The sequence below is a fragment of the Bidens hawaiensis genome, unplaced genomic scaffold (genome assembly GCF_021521415.1).
Source record: "Bidens hawaiensis isolate Kalapana, Puna unplaced genomic scaffold, B.hawaiensis_p1.1 tig00042390_1, whole genome shotgun sequence".
Classification (NCBI taxonomy): Eukaryota; Viridiplantae; Streptophyta; class Magnoliopsida; order Asterales; family Asteraceae; genus Bidens; species Bidens hawaiensis.
Window position 1 is genome coordinate 109,358 of NW_027497508.1, and position 17,012 is coordinate 126,369.

General features: G+C 35.0%; 1 protein-coding gene, 1 long non-coding RNA gene and 1 pseudogene across 3 annotated transcripts; all 3 read left to right on the forward strand.

The window, feature by feature from the left end:
- Positions 1-580: 580 nt before the first annotated feature.
- Positions 581-6,746, forward strand: LOC143593594 (lysine-specific demethylase JMJ31-like; annotated as a pseudogene). The gene is made up of 16 exons (XR_013146136.1): positions 581-702; positions 772-849; positions 1,849-1,932; positions 2,017-2,187; positions 2,798-2,866; positions 2,988-3,114; positions 3,469-3,541; positions 3,659-3,775; positions 3,886-4,005; positions 4,129-4,147; positions 4,284-4,344; positions 4,431-4,678; positions 5,217-5,332; positions 5,450-5,543; positions 5,655-5,809; positions 6,498-6,746. The product of XR_013146136.1 is annotated as a lysine-specific demethylase JMJ31-like (transcript).
- A 3,249-nt stretch (positions 6,747-9,995) lies between these two features.
- LOC143593588 (protein LIFEGUARD 2-like) lies at positions 9,996-11,821 on the forward strand. The gene is made up of 4 exons (XM_077073178.1): positions 9,996-10,449; positions 10,583-10,696; positions 10,922-11,073; positions 11,416-11,821. The coding sequence occupies exons 1-4, from the start codon at positions 10,203-10,205 to the stop codon at positions 11,620-11,622; spliced, it is 720 nt and encodes a 239-aa protein (XP_076929293.1). The 5' UTR covers positions 9,996-10,202; the 3' UTR covers positions 11,623-11,821.
- Positions 11,822-13,333: 1,512 nt separating this feature from the next.
- LOC143593589 (uncharacterized) lies at positions 13,334-14,517 on the forward strand. The gene is made up of 5 exons (XR_013146133.1): positions 13,334-13,519; positions 13,618-13,722; positions 13,823-13,891; positions 14,096-14,166; positions 14,297-14,517. It is a non-coding gene; the product is annotated as an uncharacterized LOC143593589 (long non-coding RNA).
- The last annotated feature ends 2,495 nt before the right edge of the window (positions 14,518-17,012 follow it).

Sequence of the window (17,012 nt, forward strand, 5' to 3'; positions counted from 1 at the left end):
ATTGTAAATATCTAATTTTCCTTTAACTAGCGTTGTTTACAAAATTTCATGAGGGTCGTTCTCAAAACTCCACAAGGGTCGTTTTGTTATTCTTGAAATTTCACATGGGTTAGTTGAGATTTTAACATATATATATATTTTTTAGAGGGGACGATGGACCCCCTACCTAAAGATCCGCCAATGTTGATACAAGGAATCGCCTCCATAATCATCTCACTGCCGTCGCCACCACTATCACTGCCATCATCACCATTGCCGTCGCCCTCACCACCACCACCGTCCTTATTACACTATTCATTGCAGGCGTTACACCACCGCCGCTATTATCATTTTTTTTTAAATTAACAATCCACTTCATTTTCACAGGTTAATCAAACAAGACAAATGAATAATAACGGATCATGTCATTCTCTCATCGGCCCTATTCACTTCCCTTCCATTACCCCATACCTAAACAAAGTGTAAACCGACTAACCAAAACCAACCATACCCATTCTCGGGTCCGGGCTGGGGATTTAAAACCCGTTGTTGTCGGGTTTCGGTTGGTTCGGGTCGGGTATATTGAAACGCATAACCGCCGGTTTTCCGTTTTCATCGCCACTCGTAACAATGGCAGAAGAATATATTGAAATCCCCAAAATTGACGCAATTCCATCAGCTCAACAATTTACTTCGCTTATTGAACCTAAAAACGTTCCTGCTGTATGTAATTCATACACACGTTACTTGATTGAAACTAACTGCTGACTGACTAATTTGATTTTGTTGAAGGTTTTTCATGGATGCATCAACCATTGGAAGGCTTTCAGTAAGTGGAATCCATCCACTGGCGGCCTTGATTACTTAAAGGTTCGTTCGTATTCAACACTCGATTTAATTGAATCAGTAAAGCTGCAAATGTGCTTTAGGTTCTTTAGTAGCTTATTTCATTTCAGTAACAGAGTGAATTCAGATGACCTAATCTTATTAATGTATTAAGTATTAATTCTATGTGATATAAATATGCTTGGATTAGCTTTATGTTGTAAGTATGAGGGTTAGGGATTGAATGATTTTATAAAGTTGAGTGCATGGGGTGTTTGTATGATAGGAGGTTAAGAAGCATTTTATAAATCATGAATGACCTATATGATGCACATCAACCGTATATTAGAGCTTAACGCTTAACACATTTACAGATTTATTTGACAAGAGATAACATCCTCAACCATGTTTTGCCCATTGCTAAAACCATCATCTCATGTAGACACGTGCCCATGGTTATGTTTATTTACAATTTTGTATCTATGCAGTCAATATCAGTGCTATATCGGTTATTGGGCCTCATGTGAAATATCGGCCAGAATAACGGTACCGATAATATCGGCAATATATTTGACTGATATATCACCGATTTTTCAATTATCAGTACCTTTTGTCTTAGTTCTTCCATTCGCCTTTCTTCTTTTTGCTGCTATTAGTGTTTTAAGTCTTAATTGTCAATTGTTAGTGTTTTAAGTCTTAATCAGCTCCTACTTGCAACAATTGTTAATGTTTTGCAAGTTGCAAAAGGTTAATTTGTTAATGGTAGGAGAGTGTACTAAATTGTTAGTGTTAAATTGCTATATATATATAAATTATGCATGATGTTAAAATTACCGATATCCCACCGTGATAACCTATATCTCAAATATCAGTCCTTGACCGATATTCAGTTTTTTACCGCATTATAGTTTTGTATGATGATTGTATCCATTATACGTGTTTCAAATTCACGATTGTGTGTGCTTATTCAGCTTTGCACATTGAGACGGGCTTATTAATAAGGTTCGAGTTTATCATTTATTTTATATATGGTTGGATGTATAGGAACTAGCAGGTTCATCAACAGTGGAAGTTATGCTGTCCAAATCTGCTCCAGTCTTTTATGGCGATATTAGAAACCATGAGAGGGTATTTTTCTTAATCTGTTTTACATGATTCTGTTAATTATTAAGGTTTGGATGTCACTATGCGGTTATTTTGTTTATCTTATAGGTTCAGTTACCTTTTGCTACCTTTATTGGATACTGCAAGGATTATTCCTTGCAGGGCAAGGTAGGACACATTCCTTGCTCTAGTGAAGAGAAGCCTTTGCCAGAAACCTTCAAAACTGAAGAAGATAGTCTGTTAGTTGGGGATGCTTCGTGTCAAATTTATTTAGCACAGGTCAGTATTTGCTACACTCATAGAGGTCCATGATAAGTTATTCTGTACATTCAGCGTTAAAGAGGTGTTTGGATGAGTCTTATAAACATGATTATTCTGGTATTGTGATTCGAAATTGAAATAATCACCTTTTCTGTTTAGGTACTTGGATTATGACTGTTGACTATTTAGGCGCTGAATAATCAGTTTTAAATTAATCAGTTTCATACATGATGACTGATTACTTTAAAAGAAACAGGATTAGTTATTCACTCACATCTCGTTGTTAGCACACTATTAAACGTGCAATTATACAAGTAGTTAAACATTATTAATATGATCTATTAGTTCCCTAAATAATAAGAATTTGCCAAGCACTCAAATCACAACTTCAAACAGCAAAAGTACATCCAAATTCCCAACAGTATCTGCTGTAGCAGTGTAGCACATTTATTACAAGTATTTACAACATATTATTTGATTGTAATTTTACACTTCAGTTTTCTACTGCCTCAACAATGTTCTAGTATTCTACTACCATTAAGCGGAGACATTGGATCTCCTCGTACCAGTTAACTTAGGGGCGATTATGTATGTACTTATGATTTAAAATGTACGCATAATCGTACAGGTACCAATCATGAATATTGAGAAAGAAGAGAGGGTTCAATTAGGAGTTCTTATAGAAGATATACAGACGGTATGCACACCATGGTCCAATGATCATACTTTCTTATTTCCTCCAACAACACACTGTGTCACACACGAGCGCATGTGTGTATTATATGCTGACATTTTGCTATCCTTTTTTGATTTGTTAGCCTTAATTTCTAGAGACAAAGACCTTGTCTTCTATCAATCTATGGATGAATAGTGCTCAAACAAGATCAAGTACTCATTATGATCCACATCATAATCTTTTATGTGTAGTTGCTGGAAACAAACAAGGTGTGTTTTTTTTACTTACTAAGGCCAAAAACATTTTTTTATACAAATATGCATCAAACAAGAACATATTCTTAATAAAGCTTAGCTCTAATATCATTGTATCATTACACAAAAGGATAAACCTTTTAATATGGACTAGGTGGTACTTGATACTTGCTACCACACTGCTCTAAAATATTAATTGATTATCCATAAGAAAAACTTCAAATGGAGAAGTGAATTAACAAATAATTGTAACAAATTCCAATCATACTTTTAACAATTTGTAAACTACTTTTTGACTTGTCTCTGTAAGATTATGAATTGTGGGTGCAACACTTAATTCTCATATTTGATAAGTCTCTTTTTGTCTAGTTGATCTGTGGCCCCCTTCATCCAGTCCTTTCTTGTATCCTATGCATTTGTATGGGGAGGCTTCAAACCACAGGTATTGACTTCTGTACATATCAGAGAAACTTATATTTATGTTTCTACTCCAACCTAAATTGCAAGTTAAAAGCACTTCCGTGTAGAAATAAATTATGGGTATTCTATGTTTTACTAGTGCTGTTCCCATAGACAAAGTTGACCTATTGATTCATCCAAGAGCAGAACACTCAAAAAAGTATTCACAAAGGGTGATTCTTCACGCAGGCGATGCACTTTTCATTCCTGAAGGGTGGTAAGATTTGCAATTTCATGCATTCTTTAATACTCTTCAACATCTATAGCAGTCCTTTATATTTGGTGATATTAAAACTAATAATATTAAGAATGATTTGTTCTACCTAGGTTTCACCAAGTTGACAGTGAAAGTTTGACAGTTGCTGTTAACTTCTGGTGGCAATCTGAAATGATGTCTGGCATGTTGGAACACATGGATTCGTATTATTTGCGCAGGATACTGAAAAGGTATCTTCTTAACTTTTTTGTTTCTGCATGAATTAGAAGTTAGAACATCATACATAAACTGGTATTTAATCATTTATAATAACGCATTCCATGTATCATGTCTGCATCAAATCTATCTTCAAGACTGACCGACAAAGAAATGGTATACACTCTTTCCAATTGTTACATGTTTCGCATAACCTGGGCGATGCTTGGTTTATCTACACTTTTGTAATGCATTTCGTGACTTGAACTTTGAATCCTATTTGAGTATTTCATCTTCTTTAATGGTTGAACAGAATCAGATGCTTTGTAAGACCTTCCCTTTTGTGAATAATAAGCTTTCTCATGAACCATCAGGTTAGACTCTAAATTCAAACCTATATATATTATGTTCTGAACACGATTAAAGTTAAAATCAATTACCTAATGATTTTTTTTATCAGGTGGGACTATGTTACATGATCTGGAGCCTTGGGCTCTTAAATCTCTTCATGAACTTGTTTCCATAGTTCATGATCATGTCAACACTGCTGATTTGAGGAGTGCAGCAGGTTCAAGTGCTGATGTGGAGAAAACCAGTCACAAGAAAAGTGTGACCTCAGAATTGTATCACCTGGAGGATGCCCCTGTTGCTAGTATTTTGTGGGCTCTTGAACCACTTAATCTTCAAAAAATGTTCCTTGCCATGGTGGTGAGTTTTCCAGGTTCTTATCCTCTTTGTTACAAGTGCCAATTTTGACCATTCAGCTATAATCGGTTGATTTGGGTTGTGTTTATGTTTAATCTTTAATGGAACAAATGGGTCGAATGGCATCGGTAAGTGTATTGAAATACACAAAACCTCCAAACTCAATTTATTAAGAACAATGTAGTTTTTGTAATCATACTAAACACATTAACTATGAATAAGTAAAAAAGAATGGATAAAAGATTGGATCAGCCCAAGCTGACCTAATCCTTCTTTGTCCTGAACGTGAAGAGCACACATTCAACTATCATTTATGTTGATTTGGGTTATTATGTAGTAATAATGTAATATATTTTTTATAATCATACTTGACATATTAAATATCTGTAAAAGAATTTAGAAAACTGGATATAATGGTGTTGCAGCCCCACCCCTCTTGTCCAGCACTTGGAGGGTACACATTTCGACTCAAACCCGCTTAAGCCTGATACCCCACCCGTATGTTTATAAAGCCATCTTTATATTACTTACACTATGTTAGGATCATTTTCCAAGAACTTTGGAGGCGTTAGTACTGCACTTAGTTTCACCAGTAGGAGCTGAAGTGCTAACTAGGAAATTTGAAGAGATGGATCAGCTAATCAACGAAGAAGACAGGTAAATATTCAAATCATCTAGAAGTTGTTGCTTTATTACCCTCCCCCAACAAAAGAAAAAAGAAAAAGAATAGTTACTGAGAAAGGTTAGACTATAGTTTGATTCTGCTGTTTCCAGGAATGAATTCTACAAGGCATTTTATGGTGTATTTGATGATCAGTTTGCTGTAATGGATATACTCCTTAACGGAAAGGAGTCATTTTCATGCCAGGTAAAACATTAAAATATATGATATGTATTCGACTACATATACTGTCGAGTGTCGACTCTAGTCACTCTACTATATGATTAACAGAGACTGCATTCTAAATTTCTGCCACAGGCATTTAAGAACGTTCTGGATAAATTTCTGGGAGTTAAAGTTCAGTGATGGGATACAATTTCTGCCGCTGATGTCAAGAATTCGGCCCTCTAATGATCTCAAAAGTGCATATTGATACTTGAAAGTTGAAACTGGAAGCTCCGAGTATCCTACATGTGAGTATATATCATTTCTTGTTATCTTCTCACTTTCTTGTAATTTGACATGCTGCTTTCTGTTTCTTCCATGCAACTAACTCATCATAACGTAGATTTTGTCCAGTTTCTATATATGGGGTAAATCTAAGTGGTTATTTCTTGTGAAACTTCTGCTTAATCTGTGATTCACGATGGCTAGAGTTGGCAAGATGGGTGACTGGGAGGCCGGGTAGAGGACGGTGGGTTGACCTAGTAATTGACCATATAAGTTTGGAGAAAATTTTATAATTGGATTGTTAGGGACCTAAATCAAACTAATCAAAGATAAACATCATATAAGGATAGTTACTAATGATTATTACCTTAACATTAGCGTGTGTAATAACCAGACACTTATTTCATAAATTATTGTCATGATAATCATGATTACAGAACAATGTTATTACCTAATAATTATTACCCTTGAATAAAGCGATTGATGAGGTTGCATGAATAAAAATAAACCGACTCCAAATGTTTGACTCCCATTTTCTTACATATTTCACTCGTTTGAGATGAAACACAACCCGAATCTTACTCTTAACATTGCATTTACATATATCTATTGTCTTTCCTCTGAATCCAGTCATCTTTTCTACTAAATGCATCCCTTGATTAACTTGGCATGTTAATTTGTAAATTCGTTGCTAATCTTACATGATTACAGGAACTACTGCTATATCCAGAGCAGAGGTACAACTACATGCGCAGATGGTTCAACATGCTAAGGCTTACAAACTTGAGGGTTTGATTGTACAAAAGACGTTGCATTTTGCAAGATTGAGCCATTACAACTAAAAATGTTAGTTACGTTGATTCGAGTCTGTTGATTTATATCGTTATATGGTTGATTATTACGTCAATAACACAATGAACATGAGAAACTTGTAAACTAGCCTAATTTTCACGAGAGAAACTTTTTTGAGAGACCCGAGTGTTTCTTGTTTCTCAAGAGTAGATTTCCTCAAAACAAATGCACGATGCCACATGATTGGTCCCCCGCGTGTTCTTGGTTTAGCTTTAATATTCCTTATTGGTTTAGCCTTAATAATCCTCAAAACACGATGGGAGGCATCCCAATGACATGGGTATGTTGTAAACATGAAGTTGCTTGGGACAAAAGATTAGCTTTAAAAGATTATATTGATAAAAATAATCATAAAAATCAGAAGCTTCTTGTAGCAGGAATAACGAAGTCTAGATCTATTTGACTAACAAACAAACAAATCTATCAACAAATCTATCAATAACATCTTAGGACAAACATCAAGAACACCCTAGGACAAACATGTTAGTGTTCTAACAATAAAGAAAGAACAAAAAAACAATTTTTCTTGTCTTAGTATGCACTCATCACAGTTGCTAATTAGTTTTTTAGATAGTTATCTTTTAAATGATGTAAGAGTTACATAACTGATTGACATGTTATCCTCAAATCAAGATAACCGTATGATGTGTGCACTCATCACCCTTGCAGGACAAGCCACGTAGGATTAGTAGTCAGGTTTATGTTTTGTGCATGTGTAAAATAAAGGAGTATAGGGGGATGCTCCATACTCCACATACTGTCCCATGTTCTAGATAGTGATCACTTGTATCATCTCCTTAAAGGAAGTGTTTCCTACAGTTTGTTTTATTATGCATATGAATATGAATTAAAAAGTCTATTTCATTCTCAATTCTTCAAGTTGTAAGTCTTATTTCTGGCCATTCGATCCGTTGATGCTATCACCGTATAATCTTGAGCGTAATTTCTTTGCTATTTGCCCTCGATCTGTTTTAATCCATATACATGTATGCATCATCAACCGAATGCTAGCATAACATAATTGAAAGTTATTTCATTTCAAGCAATAATGGGGAAAAAACATGATAGATTCCTCATTACTAGAGCGCATCGAGCCTGTTATTACATTGATAGGGTTACCCAAGAGGAACAAAATTATTATCACCAGGAAGACAAAATTGATTAATGTCATTAGGCACTGATTTACCAGCTGAAACAGAGACTTCAGTATCAGCATTTGTTCCTTTCTATACCTGCATTTTATATCTTTGTTAAAGTTAATTGAATATAGAAGCAATAATCGCGGATTAGATAACATCTGTATCTATACTAAATGATAAATAAATTAATTTTTTGTTATCAAGTGTCACTCTCATCATGTATCCTCACCCTTTTTTCCAGCCTAGCATCTCCTCTTATTAATAATACATATTTTTTAAATTTTTTACCCGTCTTTCGCTCCTATTAAATAATCATGATTTATATAATTCTTTTTATAAAACGCTTTTTTATTTAAAAAAATTATATGTTCATAAAGCATTCTTGCAAATTGAACGTTACTTTCATTCAGTAACACATGTAATGTGAATCACATTGTTTTTATTAACCAACCAACCCATGTAATACATCGGCCTATAAACCTACTAGCGACAACATCAAAAGCACACGACAACAAGCATATAACAAACTTTGTTAACCGTGAAAATCAAGTACAAATCTACAACAACAAAAATGAAAATTAGGATTACGACCGAAAGCCAACCAATTTACCTTAAAAATAATATTAATTGAAACGTACATGCTGCTTCGTCATTGGGGGTGATTCCTGTGGGCAGTGAGTAAAAAAGCTGCAACCGTCATGGGGCTCGGGCGTGGGTTCAAGTAAGGCCTTAAGCATAATAACCTGTTGGATCGCCTGAGACTTGTTCCACGACGGCCGTCTCATCCTTGTACCTAAAAAATTTTTTAAAGTGAGATTATTATTGGCCAACCTAAAAAATGTGAGATTTATAAAATTCAGTTTTCCCATTTCTTCAAGTTTCTTAATATATACAATTTTTTTTAAAAAAAATTAATTATTCTAGTTATTTACATGTTCAGCAGGTTATGACTATATATAATAGATCAAAAATTATTAATCTTCAAGTTGAACAAACAAAACTCATGAAAAAACTAGGAACATGCACCTAGAATTGAATAATGAAACTTGTAAACAAGTTGCACAACCATCTTAATATTAAAGGACGTCTATTTTATTACTTTTTTGGTCGTCCTTTTATTACTTTGTGGTGGCTTAGGTATTTTGGTCGTTGGAAATAGTTTCTTATTCTAATATATTTGTTAGATGTTTTGGTGTGATTTGATTGACTTGTTGACTAATGTGAATCATAATATTCATTAAAAAAAGTTAGAAAGCACATACCTAGTTGAACTTATTATGATTTTTGGTGTTAGAACTTCATTGGTTGTTAGGAGCCAAGCACGTAAGTACTCGGGGATCTAAGGGACCCCTTTGCAGAAGTCCGGGGTAGAGCACCTGGTTAGGGCCGAAAATTGGCCGCAATCTTGAAGCAATCTGAATTTCAAATTGATAACTTTTGAAGGTGGTTTATGGTCACCCGATATGTACGAATTTTGGATTTTGGTCATCTCTCTTTCATTATGGTTCTCAAAATTCACACATACTAAATTCTTGTCAGAATTCTGAGCTTTATGCGTTTGGAAAATTCGGATGAACCGTCGAATTATTTCGATCTGAAAGTGTCTTTCACGACTATCAGTATTATCCAATTGTTACGAAGTATGATTCCCTACATTTTTTAATATTTAAGTTGCGCCCCATCTTAATCATCGTCGATGCATTCACACATCCTAACTATGTTTCATAGAGAATATATAAATAGCATATGAGCTCCTATATATTGATATTTTTTTCTAACACGACTCATTTTGATCAGAACTCGTGTTAACCTTAACTAAATGAAGACATTTTAACCCAATTCGTTTTAAACTGAATCCAATTTAACCTATCAGTTAACTACCTTGTTTGACCAGGCAAACTTACAATAGTATAATAGAACAACAATGATATATGAGAAATCGAGAATTCTTACTTTAGACTTAAAAGAAAACTTATTTCACCTATTTTCAGTGGCGAAGCTTAGATAAAATAGAAGGGGCCGAACTGATTAATACGTACAAAACAATGTTCTAAATTTGAGGCGACCAGACTTAATACGCATAAAATTTTCAGACAGGATACGTAAACTTACACTACTGAAAAATATAATAATAGTGGGCCGGGGCCACCCCGAGCTATAAGTAAGTTACCCCCTTGGCTGCTTTAATTTTTATATTTAAAATGCATAATCTTAGACCCATACATTACATTGAAAAACATGTGGAACATTTAAACTTTAAAAAGACTTAATAGAAACATGTAATTGTCAAACTTCCTAGAAGTCGTATATATGTATTAAAATAAACTTCGATCAAAGATTATATGTTAAGCAGCTTCAAGTGTTCAACTCATCACAACTCCAATTCCCTCATTCATTTCCATCTAAAATTTCCTATAATAACACAATGTCGGATCAGTCCTTATTAAAAACCGACATCGAGTCAGGGTCAAGTGATCCACCAATTCCGGAATACTCTCCAGAACATCGATGGTCGTTTATTCGTAAGGTATACTCCATCGTGGCCATGCAACTACTCTTCACTGCGGCTGTTGGTGCTGCCGTCGTCTCTTGTCAACCCCTTGTCACCTTCATGACGACTACCACCGCTGGATATGCTTGTTATGCTCTTATCATCCTTTCTCCGCTTATTAGTATGTTAATTTCATTTGTATTAAATTAATATGATTTTTTAGTATATAGATATAGATACATATAGCCATATAGGGACAACTCTGTAAAATAATAACCAAGTTTCAAAATGTTTGTACGTGTGTTGGTGTGCAGCCATATGTCCATTGTATTGCTACGCTGAGCGACATCCTGTGAACTATGTGTTACTAGGGATCTTCACCTTTGGTATATCTTTTGGTGTTGGCATGGCATGTGCCTTCACTAGCGGTAAGTCGAAGATGATCCAACAACTTGACGCTTTTTTCCTTTCATGATATTTTATACACGTAGGCCTGTATATAAACCAAATGTTCAGTGAACTGTTCGCTCAGTTCATTTACAGGCCTGATACAAGAGTTATTTTGGGTCTTTTCTTATGCGTTGTTGTTAAATGTTACGGTGCTCCTCAAACATTAATTGCTGAATTTAACACAATCATGTAAATTATTGCAGCGAGGGTCGTTTTGGAAGCTATTATTCTAACATCGGCGGTGGTTGTGAGTCTCTTGTTATTCACATTTTGGGCGGCAAGGAAAGGTTACGAGTTTTGGGTCTTTTTCTTATGCGGTGTTGTTACGGTGCTTATTGTAGCCCCCATCATTCAGGTCCAAACCTTACTCTTATGTGGAGTCTATAGATTAACCATCCACGTTAGTAACTAGCTATAATATAAAACCATACATATATTTGATATGCATATAAAACTATCAAGTTTAATGACCAAATGACACATATCAAGGTACAATTACTAAGTGGAACATTAAGATAAACACATACTGTAAAACCTCTAGCGAAAAGTGTATTGAAAATTAATTATAGTGTTGAGTAATAACACATATATATTAAGATATATAACACATGATACGTACACACATTCTACTTGCACATAATGTATATAATAAGTACATGTTTTAGGTGTTAATTTGCTTGCTTTAATATTTTGACAGATATTCTTTTGTCTGGTGAAGTTTAACATGATGATATACGCTAGTCTTTCTGCTATAATCTTTTGTGCTTACATTGTCATCAACATTGAATTGGTGATGGTGCGATACACGTATGACGAATACATTTGGGCTGCCGTGGTGTTGTACCTAGATATCATTCGTCTTTTTCTTTTATTTCTTCGCGCACTTGCAGACAGACGGAGATAACGGTTGTGGTGGTTTGTTTGTACCGCAAGTGTTTGAGTCTGGTTAAACATTTTGTTGTTGCGTGCTATTTTTAACATTCAAATTAATGTTGTATATCTTTTCTGAGTTACGTTTGTTTTTCGAATTTTACAATCAGTTATTGTATTTGTCAAATTACTAGTAAAGCATCCTGGTTTACAAAAATAATGAGTTTCGAACAAATTGTACTTATTTCTTTAACTGCGATACATAATAAGTATATGTAATCGCATAAGCGACTTATTTCTTCATCCAACTATACAGGCCATGTACAACTAGAAGTGTTTATGTGACTTCACTACAAGAAAAGTGCGCATTAGCGGCGACACCACTATTAGCGGCGACACCTCCGGATCCATGCCAAGATTTATCCTGGCCGTTGATATGAGATGAATCTAACAAGCAGGGTGTCATCATAATACATAATATTTCCCTCCATCTCCTCCTTAACTTTTCATTTATCCCTCCAATTACACTCTCCAAATCGACGACCTCACACCACCGTATACACTCTCCAAATCGACGCAGCCGGTACACCACCATACATTCTCCATCTCACCGACCACTGTGAAACAGGCTCCCGCCACCGTCTCCAGCCAGTCAAATCACCGTCGGAGCCCGAGGTATCGTTGTCGAACAGCCGTTTTCGCAATAGACCACCGTCTTTGTCACTGGAATTTGGTTAGTATGTGTGTTTATGTTTGTATGTAGGTTAAATTTAGTTGAATTTGCTAGTTAGGTTAAATTATAGTTGAATTTGTTTATGTTTGTATGTGGTAGCTCATTTAATAAACCATCCCGAACCTGAGCTTAGTGTGCGTAAATAAAATAATATTGGTCTAAACGAGCTGAACCCAAGACACGGTCGGCTTGGCTCGTGACATGGATCGGCTCATGACTTGGTTTGTAGTTTATGAGATTTATGAGCACAATTAGTTTATACAAGATGTTTTGAGTTTATGATTTTATTAACACAATTAGCCATGGATCGGCTCATGACTCGGTTTGAAGTTTATGATTTTTCTTTAACACAATTAGCCATGGTTGGTTCGGCTCGTGGCTCAATTTGTGTATATAAAATAATGGTGATAATAATTATGAGTTCTGATTTCGTGGTTAACCAGAATAAATGTAAACAAAAGTATTTTTCATCTTTGACGGGCCATTTATTAGTACAGGTCAAAACGGGCAGAGGGAGTTTACCAACAAACGCTAGTATCCATTTAAAAAGAAAACTATAAACAACTAATGTGATAATTACTATTGTAATAACAATCTAATAATAAAGATAACACAGGCTTATATATAAACTGACTTAGGAGGTCATATGCATTGCAAATAAACTTTTTGAATTGACCCATTTGACTGCTTTTAGATAATACAGAACTCGTATGTTAAACAAATTGTCTAACGAGCTGACCTGGACTTGGCTTGTTTATAATTTAGTTGAACCCGAACCTGAGCCGAGGGAGAGTCTGATTAAAAGAATAGTTTATTGCAATAGATAACTTAAATCATATTTTATTGTATATCTTATAACTGTTCAGATCATGGCGGACGTCATGCCTCGAGGACATGGCGGCGATTGTGCCGAGGATCCGCCACCTTCAGGCGGTTTTGGGAGAGGTGTTCACAAGGAGGACGGCTCGTTTTGACTTGTGAGGGCTCGAGCTTTAGAAATGGTTGTTTATGTTTGACTTAATTAAACAAGCTATCTAACCGAACATATTAAATGATCTGCAGATTCAGTGAGCAGCTTATGATTTAAATGATTTTCCTAATGCTCCTCTAGATCTATCAGCAAGAGCAGTCGTGTGGATTGTTGGATTTCTACCTGGGCTCAAAGTCAAAATAATCCCTTCTGAAGCGAACTGAGGTGGTAAGTAAATCTCTTATTTCTTTTACAAAACATGAAACTTATCATGCTAACATAAGTTATATTATTTTAATTATGATCTTTATAATTTCATGTATCAGGAACCAAATGTGATCATGATTGGCAAATTTGTAAAAGACATCACAGAGTTTTCAACTTTTGTTTCTGGGTCTCAATCCCTTGCTGCTGTAATAGTGCGCTGTGTTGTAAGTCTTAGCTCATGTTAGTTTTACATATGTTACTAACAATAACATTTTTTGTATTATGTTTTATCATATGAAAATTTCTTAATATTTTCTTGAGCAGGTGTAGGAAAAACTCAATTTTCATGATGTAATATCAAGTGGGTTGTCACCTGGAGGCTCCACATACTAGGTAACATTTGCTTTTGACACGTACTATAACTCGAGCCCGAGCTGGAAAAAACAGCTCACGAGCCAAGCTCGAGATTTTCAAAAAGAGCTCGAAACGAACCGAGCTCGAGCCTAGTTGAGCTCGGGCTCGGTTCGGTTCGTTTACACCGCTACCATTCTTACTTGTATGCTCATTGTTTTAACCATCTTAGCATAGTTTTGTTAGGTCCCAATAATCATTATTCAGAAGATATTTTCTCAAGTTTTCTCATTCATTGATGTACAACTTTTCAATAGGTAACGATTTTGTTCATGTCAAACTCGTTATCTCCTTTTCTATACTGGCATTCTTGCTTTTATGTTAAGTCATAAGTGTATTGATAATATGTAGTTTTGTTATAACTTATAGTGATTACTTATTTTGTAGGATCAAATTAATGTTTCAGGACCCAAGATATGGACTCGAAGAAGGCATCAAATAAAGGAAACAAAGTTGATACAGACGACGAGATATGGACTAGTTAGTTTTATGTTTTAAATATTTGACTTAAAAACAAAGTGTTTGTGGATAGTTTCTTCTATGTTTGACTTGAACAAAATGTTTATATATATCCATTGGTTGCGGTTTGTATTTGCACAAAATTATATTATTTTTTGCCGTAAAAAGCTGGAAATGCTAAAAGAAAAAACACACACGTAAAAGTGAGTATTAGCGGCGACATTTGAGGTAATAGCGGCGACAAAGGCGTCGCTAAAAGCCCATCGGAATCAACAAATCGGATTCCGGTAACATAAAGTCGCCGCTATTGCTTCATTTTAGACTATTAGCGACGAGGAATTGTCGCCGCTAAAAGTCAATTTTTTTGTAGTGCTTGGATAGTTCTCTAAAGGTGGATTATGAAGACGCTCCACTATACGTGCGTGCACACACACACTAGAGAAGTGCCAATGTGATGTGGTGGGGAGCTTCATGCTGAGCTCGGCTCGGTTAAAAATTGAGCCGCTCAACTTAATTTGGATCAATTTTACAACTTACTTTATCATAAATGCTAAATATATATATATACAACTTGATCTTGTCAAATGGCTAAAAGTAAACTTTTACTTGGCCAAAAAAGTGAAAATATAAGTTACACAACTTTTAAATTCTTGAATAATGAAAGTGAAGCCATCCGAATAGTAGTATGAACACCCCTAAATTCTTACATATATAAAGAATAGATATATTATTAAACTTCAAGTTGAATAAACTTAACTTATCACTAAAACCAGGAAGGTGCACTTAATTTGAATAATGAAACCTACAAGCAAGTTGCACCACCTTCTTTAGCTTGAAGTCTCCATAGGCGGCCACATCGGCAGCCAAGAACTTACTCCGTCGTCGCCCAAACGAGCTTCTTCCACGCCTACTCCTATTTCTGTGTCATTATACACACACGTTCAGAACTCAAGCCAATTCCTTCATGGCCTCATTCAATATTTAAAATGTCGGATCAATCCTTATTAAACCCGATATTGAGTCAGGGTACCGCATTATCCGACGATGGAGGAAAGTTTAAAAACAACACAAATGAGAATTGAATCTATGACCTTTGATTGCATATATAGACTACCGCTTTTCCTTTAAACCAAGGATTCGTTTTATAAATTTAGGTTTTAACACAAATTTATGTTTTAAAACATATATAATTCTTTTTAACAATTATGTGTCTCGAGTGAACTTTGAACGTGTCTGGGTCTGTCGCCCTCCTCGACCTCCCTTTGACCAGCTTTAGGAAACTCTAACACAAAAGGCCAAAAGGGTGTGGGTGTGCCGTGTGCCATATATATATATATATATATATATATATATATATATATATATGGAAGTTTTTATTTGACGGGAAAAAAAATAATTTTTAACTAAAAAAACATGCTATTTAACAGACTTACCAATTAAAATGGCTATTTTAATGATTTTGTAAGGTCTATAAAAGAAGTACGTTGAATTATTTAGATAACTAATTTAAATTATGAAACAAAGATATCACATAAGCTTAATTATGTATGGTACGAGAGAGGAATGTATCCAACAATAAAATGTAGAAAAAGCAAAAAAAGAAAAGAAAAAAAAACGATTATTATATAAGGGTATATAATATAACTAGGGTTGTTTATTATTTGAATAGAGCTAACAAATACCAAAACACCAAAATTAAAATTGGATTACTTTGTGAACTGGGTTAGGATTCAAAGTGAATTTCGTTAGCTTTAGAATCAAAATACCTAGACCACCAAAGAATAATAAAAAGTTAGGGCCAACCGTTTTTTCCGATTGATTCAGCAGTAACTTCATGACTTTTTTTATGGGAAGTCATGGGTTGAAGTCTCGCTTGAAGCATTTTGTTCTGGGTTGAGCCATGAGGTTTTTTTAGTTACGGGTTTCATTCTATATGGGTGGGGCTGATGGGCCGGATCATCATGTATAGTCTTCAGAAATAAGATCGTGGTCCATTTACCAGAATGATTTTCGGTGTCCGGGCCTTAGAAAAAATCACGTAGTTTCTTATTCTTTTTAAAAATTTAATAATATACCACATGTTCTAATTGGAAGTAAATCAACTTACGACATATGGTTGGCGAGCATGCATGGATGAAAGGCATGTTGATGAATGATGATAAATCATCATACTAATCATTTTATAAGAACTACTTGTATTTAACTATTCATTAATATTAGTTAACGTTAGTTATTTTCTATTTTATATACAATTTATTTATATAATAAGAACATGTTATACGTGTTTACACCTTTTCTCTCATCATTTGCATATCTTTATCTGTCATCATAATATTATACCGACATTAATAGACAAAGAAAATGTTACTATAGATGTAGGGTACTAAAAAGACCCAAATGCCCTTAAGTAACACCCGCGGGTCAACCAAGAGCACGTCACAAGTCACCCGCGGGACATATGAACTATCCGCATAAATCATCTGAGGAAGAAACACCCTCATGGCACATGCGGAAGCATCCTGGCACCCTCAAAAGTCATCCGCAAGAGGAATACCCTTCCGCGTAATGACCACGAGGTAATGCTTCGGGACAGCTGTCAACAACTAATTACCTTCTAGAAGATTTATCAAGATGCTTTCTTGAG